The sequence below is a fragment of the Echinops telfairi genome, unplaced genomic scaffold, assembly GCF_000313985.2.
Source record: "Echinops telfairi isolate 266 unplaced genomic scaffold, ASM31398v2 ScPeMD7_1;HRSCAF=3_0, whole genome shotgun sequence".
Taxonomy (NCBI): Eukaryota; Metazoa; Chordata; class Mammalia; order Afrosoricida; family Tenrecidae; genus Echinops; species Echinops telfairi.
Window position 1 is genome coordinate 27,367,168 of NW_022103896.1, and position 6,814 is coordinate 27,373,981.

Sequence of the window (6,814 nt, forward strand, 5' to 3'; positions counted from 1 at the left end):
ATGTTGTATTCACCCATCAGTAGACCAACAGCAAGTTCTGAAGAAAACAGGATCGGCGTATATCTAAAAGTAGTAAGGTCAATGGCATGTTTGTATTGATAAAATATCCTCCTAATCTATATGTTCATGCTGTTCCTACTGCTTTGGTTCAAATATTAACCGCCCAACCCTCCCACCCCCAAGTGTTTTTTGGGCTACAAATTAACTGGGTTATTTTCTAACAACTGTTTTCCAGTCTGTACTTCTTAAACACAAAGCTACCTGAATCTTCGTTCTGAATTTCCTCTCTTCCCTTCCTAAATACCCTCAGTTGCCTCTTACTACAGGTGGGGAAGAAAGACTAAGCTCTTTAAAATGACATGGGTGCCATGTCACAGTCTAACCATAGTTGATTTTTCTAGCCTCCAGCCGCTACTGCATTCCTTCACACAGATGCACCAGGCGCTGGCCTTCTCCACATAGATGTCATTGCCCTTGCCATCCACCTGCCATATCTGTCCCAGAAAATGTTCTTAGGTGCCACCGAATTGAATGACTCCTTTTCTTCCTGGAAAGCATCAGCCAGTAACCCATGCTTTTTGCATTCCCCTTCTCTGTGCCTGTCAGTCATCCAGTTAGGGTGTAAAGACCGTAGTTCAAGAACTTGGCTTGACTTATTTATCTTTATTGAGTATTCTTTTCTTGGAAAATATATATAGTAGTCATTCTGCAAAATTTTGTAGAAATAAGTTGAAGATAATCTGTTAATTATTTTTGTTAGCTATACACCTGTCCAAGCAGGTACCTTGAGAAAGGGAGAAACGGTTTCATGAAAGCAGAGATTGATTTGAATGCAAGACAGAGAGAGTTGGTTTCATATTTTGTAGCGTGTTTGTTTATTTACTTCTCTATTTATTTTTAGGATTGAATATGTCTGAAGGCTCAAATTCTTCAAATCAACCTCATGGTACAAATAGTAGTTCAGTGGCCATTGCTATTCTCGTGCCTTTTTTTGCACTTATATTTGCAGGATTTGGATTTTATCTTTATAAACAAAGGTAAGCATTATATTTGAAACCTCTGTGAGTCAACTGTTAACACATTAGCTTGAAATATTTCCCACCTCCCTTCTCCACCTATATCTACAAACAAATTGTTCTTTCGTGCATGGGTTTGGATTGATGGCAGGTACGATCCCATGGGCCTCTCACAGTGTCCCATGCCACAGCAAACTGGAACCCCAAACCAGTGCCTGGCTTTACCCCATGGGCTTCAGTCACTGAACCGTTTGCACAGTGGGAAAACAAAATTAAAAATTGTTCTTTCAAGTTTACAAGCATTCAACAACCCTTCATCACTTTTTCAGCCAAACTTTGTGTAATACAGAACTAAAGGTGCAAGTTGTTTTTACATTATGAATGAGATGATAGGGACGAAGCATCTAGGTTAAGGTTTAAATAGGAGGGGTGACATATCTACCAGATTTATTTAGAGAACTAAGAATAAGCTGTGCACTACCTTGTTAGTTTTTGTTACAAAACTTGCTGATTTTAAATAGACATAGAGTAAATCCTCCAATCCTCTTTTCCATTTCCTGTTGCCTTTTGAAGATTAAATAATTACTATATTTGTGAGGTCCTTCCACAATCTACTAGGACACTCTGATAAGGTGCTTTGTTACACAGTTCTCCACTATTGAAATTTTATCTTTACCAAGGAAATATATGTAGGAAACTAGATAATTAAATGAACTGTTGCCTAAATGTATTCTTAGCAAGAAATGTTTCTGTTTGCAAGCCCTGGTGGTGTGGTGCTTATGACGTGTTGGGATGGGCTTCACATGGCCGGCAGTTCAAAACCACGAGCATCTCCATGAGAGAAAGATTGGATTTTATACTCCTGTAAGGAGTTACAGCTTCAGAATCCCAGAGGGGATCGCTGTCAGTCAGCAGGGACTCCTTGGCACCTTGAGTCTTAATATAAATGCCACTTTTCTGGTGGCATAGTAGGTTGAGCTTAGGGCTGCTAACGATAAGACCAGCTGTTTGAATCTACCACCCACTCCTCCGGAGAAAGTTAAGGCTGTGTGCTTTATAAATACTTAGGGTTAGAAACTCTGAGGAAAAGTTCTGCTCTCTTCTATAGGGCCACTGAGTCAATGCATTGGGTTTGGATTAGGAAGACTGGTTTATTTCACAAAGATTTATAATATAATAGAATATCACAAAAATATCATTAAAATAATTTATAATATCACAAAGATGGATAATAATTGGCGGATGCTTAGGTCTGACCACTGTTAGATTTAATTAATGGGTAAGGAAAAATCCTTTCTATATTTAATCAGAACCAAGCTACGCCAACTTCTTTTTTTTTTAGACCTTGGTATTTAGTTACCTTAATATCGTTGCTTGCTATTAGCAAAGGAAAATTCCTTTATGTCTTTGTGATTCTTGCATTATTAGAAGAAAATCTAGTTGATCTGGATTTTATTGTGAGTTCAATTTGAGAAATAGAATAATATAAGTTATTAGAATCATTGCAATATATGCTCCCAGGGAGATCAAATTGTGAATCCTATGAAACTGAAGGCAACTAAGAGAGCTTATTCTTAAAAAACAAAACAAAACAAAACAAAAAGAACCCTTTGTCCTGTAAATCAGAAAACAATCTCTGATAGCAACAAAATGAAGGGAAATATTTTTGACATAGTGATACATTATTTTCTAGACACATAATTGTATATGTTTTTGTTCCATCTAATGAATTACATTAAATTAATATTTGATGTGTGTGGTATTTGGTAAAACAAAGAGGTGAAAATGCATGTATTTTAAAAGACCCTTCCCCCAATCTCTTTGAGGAATTAGATCCAAGATATAGGACAGGACAAGTTTTCTCTTTCTTCCATCTTCAGTGTCAAAAAATTATACAGTGAGATATCAGAAACAGAAAATAGAATAAAAAATAATCAAAGGTGACAGGACTTAGAAAATGAAGCAGGATTTCAAGAACCGCAACCTGCACCAGCCATGCAGGACACCGTGTGTCAAAGACAGTTGTCTACTGAACGGTAACTCTTGCGAAATGATTTTTCCTGTACCTGCATAGTTACTTCTCCCATGAGATTCCAGATTTATTTACTGTGCTGTCTGTCCTCAGGAGCTCAGACAGCTGTCTATTTCGGAAATCTGTGTTGTCGCTGTTGCCAGGGGGAGAGAGGCAGTTCTGACTCCAGTGACCCGATCCGTGTACCGCAGATGCAAGGCTGCCTTAGAAACCCTGGGGAGAGGCCCACTCTGTCTCTCAGAGTGCTGGCACTTGCTGGCTTTGGGTGTTTTTTGTTTTTTAAATACAGACCATACTTAAAATGAAATAAGGTGTTCCTATCTTCTAGAAAAATTCAAGTACTTTTCCAATTTAGGCCTCAGCGCTAGATGGTTTCAATTCCCAGAATCTTCCAGTCCCTAATAGTGCAGAAATGATTCTGCCTTGCCCTTCATTTTGGAAGTTCAATTTTATATGCTCAGAGTTATGTTTCCTTATTTAAACCAGACATGAACTTATTTCCATGGAGTTAACTCTGACCCATAGGGACCTTATATATCCTTAGATATATATTTCTTTATAGATTTATATAGGTCTTTATGGGTATGGACAGCTTCGTCTGGATCCTGTGGAGTGACTGGTTGATTTGAAACACAGGCTTGGCTGCTAAGAGGCCAGCGCCTGAACAACAGCGAAACCAAGTCTCTTGTTTCCCGATTGCCTCTCCTAAAGTGCCAGTTCCTCCCCATCACAGCAGCCCATAGTCTTAGCATTGTTATTGTTTATAATTTTCGTCTGCTCACTTCTCTCCCTTAGCACAATATTACATCTATGTGAATCATAACTTTATTTTTAATGATATGTTCAGTGCCTAGAATATTTCTTGGCACATGATTGGTATGCTTAGTAAATATTTGTTGAATGAATGAGTAAATATGAATGATATAAAGTTTCATTGTAACAGTAACATATGACCATGCAAATAACAAAAACATATTAGAAGAAAAAGTATGGTGGTGTTCCTGATACATACCGTATATACTTAAGTATAAGCCAACTGGAATATCAGCCAAGGCACCTAATTTTACCACAAAAACTGCATTAAAAATGTGCTTAAAATCTCGGCTTATATACGAGTATATACGGTATTTGTAGCCAAGAGCCTTAATGGCTTAATACTTAAACTCTAATCTGCTACCTGGACCTTCACAGGGGAAAGACCTGGTGACCTGCACTCTTAAAGTTTACAGCCTTTAAAACCCTGTGGGGCAAATGTATGGTGCTTCCTGTAGGTTTACTCTAGGTCAAAATCAACTCCCAGGACCTAACGCAGCACCTGTGCGTATTACACAGATGGCACTACATACAAAGAGACATTTAGACAGATGAAAATAAAAGTTCTGATCGTAAAGTGATGTTCAAACTTGACTTACTGAGTTTATGATTTCTCAATAGTGTCGTTATGTTATTCATTATGACACCTCAAGTGGTTACTATTTAATCCTTACTCTGCTACTTCCAGAGAAAAGTGAACTTCTAGCTAATCAAGATTCTCCTTCACAGGACTGCACCGAAAACACAGTACACAGGATGCTCAGTTCATGAAAACAACAATGGCCAAGCCGCGTTCGAAAATCCCATGTACGACACCAACGCGAAGTCCGTGGAAGGGAAGGCGGTTCGATTCGACCCCAACTTGAACACGGTCTGCACAATGGTATAACACAGCCACACGTGGACTTTTCCCCGAGGTTCGGAAATGGAAACACACCACAGTGCACATGTAGTTCACTGATAAACCAATTAAAGCACACTTTTCAGGACTTGCTAGGTCACCTTTTCCTGAGAAATAATAGAGAAGAGTGTTTTCTGTTTTTGTTTTTCATAAACTGGACCATAATTCTTCTTCATGTTCACCATGGAGAGCTTTACGGAAATCTGGCTGCACTCTGTGAGTGCTTACTCACCGTTTATTTGCTTTTTTAAAAAAGGAGATTATTCTAAAACATAAACTATTTGCATATATTGGAGGAGCATCCACTATCAGTATTTCTGTGCTTTATAAACTATATTAGAGGGACTGGGTTTAAAAAAAAAGATATAGGGTAGAAAATAAGAGCTATACTTAACAAGAGTCAATAAATCACTGACTTCTCTTTAACCATCATGAGCTACATCCTGGCCACAAGCCTGTATCCATAACACGCTATCCACTCTTCTTGTTAGTTGAGGTGATTGATTTCCTTACTCCCCTTGTTATTTAAGATTGAGTCACACCCTCAAATGTTCATAAGCCAATTTATGCCACTGAAGAGATATGGTTGCTCACACTGATTTTGACTTTTTCTGTTGTTTAGTTTGTCAGTGTTCTAATAGTCCTCTGTTCGACCACTGTCACAGTGCTGGAAAATGGTAAAGTTGTGCCGCCCTCGCGATTTTCTCATTACGGGGTTACCAATATTATTCACTGAATCACAGCGTAGTGTCAACTCTGCTTCAGTTTGTTTTCATCCCGAAAATACTTTGGCTGGCAAAAATGTCCTATAAGATTGATGATTTTTACTAAAGGTATCTGAGACACTAAACTTACTATTCATTACCAGGCTTTTCAATTATCTGGAAAGACAAAACAGTACTTACAAGTCGAATATTTACGTTATGGTATAGCTACCTTTTCTTCAAGACAAGTCTGAAAATTTATTTGATGTTCTATTGAGACTTCTGACAGTAAGTTAGAAATATATTTGGGGTTCATACTCTAAATATAATGACTTAAAATTATTTTTCTAAATCATCAACATAAATTTGTTTCCTAAAGTTTGGATTGATCGAATTGTCACATATTTCAAAAACACTACACCCTTATTTTTATTGAACAGTTTCCCGGTACAGCAGGCTGATTTCCCTGTCAAATTAAGATATGTATCTCTAAGTCATTGGTGGCTTGTTTACAAGTGCACCATGGAGTAAGACCAGAATTTTTATTTACTAGGTCATTGTCTTCCTTTGATAGCATGTTTTCCTCTGTTGAATAAAATTATATACCCAGTGTGAAATCTCTGTTTTGTCCCTTTAAAATATGGATAACTCTGTGAACAATCTCAACTTTTTGACCATGAGACAGAGTGCCTCTAAGAGCAATCATTGCACCCAGGAGATGCTTGGATCTATCTCTGCATTTAGTGAAATTCTTGTATTTCCACTTTGAGATACATTGTTTTGGAAATTCATACAATTTTCTCAACATTGTACTCTACTGACAGGATGCTGTTTTAAATTTTACACCGTCAGTTATTTATTCTTGTTTATTCAAATGACTGCAATAACAATGATTCATTCATTAATGTTAAGGTTAATACATTTAAGATCTTGTTTAAACAATGTTTCTTCTGCAACTGGCTACTCCTCTTATATTAATGCATACACTTTTGTAAAGAAGTATATTTTTATGGAAAAAAACTTTGTAAAAGTATGATGTAAATTTTCAGTGCAATGTAAACAAATAAAAATGATTAATTGCTTTTGTAAAGCGTGTGTTCTTCTCTAAATTAACTGCACCTGTCATGGGCTATAAAAGGTAAGAACAGGCCATATTACTTTGGTATTTTCAATTTCCCAAAGGGTATATTGTATGTACTTAGCAGCATGATAATAAACTATTGGTGTTCTTCTTCATTTTATTCTTTAGTTCCCAGTGTGTGATGCTATTTTAGAGCTAAACAAATTCCCTGTAAGCATAACAGTCCTTGATAAGGCATTAAGTTCTCAGCTGTTAAATAAAAGCTGG

General features: G+C 37.1%; 1 protein-coding gene and 1 non-coding gene across 3 annotated transcripts in view; both read left to right on the plus strand.

Moving 5' to 3' along the window:
• The window catches only part of CSMD3 (CUB and Sushi multiple domains 3), a 1,328,144-nt gene extending 1,321,635 nt beyond the window's left edge, over window positions 1-6,509 (plus strand). For both annotated transcript variants that reach the window (XM_045286022.1, XM_030887469.2), the window contains 2 exons: window positions 902-1,037; window positions 4,591-6,509. In XM_045286022.1, the coding sequence (XP_045141957.1) occupies window positions 902-1,037; window positions 4,591-4,750 (296 nt within the window). In that variant the 3' untranslated portion in view covers window positions 4,751-6,509. The remainder of the gene's footprint in view (window positions 1-901; window positions 1,038-4,590) is intronic.
• Window positions 1,145-1,277, plus strand: LOC115868982. Its single transcript, XR_004045915.1, has one exon. It is a non-coding gene; the product is annotated as a small nucleolar RNA SNORA42/SNORA80 family (small nucleolar RNA).
• Window positions 6,510-6,814: the final 305 nt, after the last annotated feature.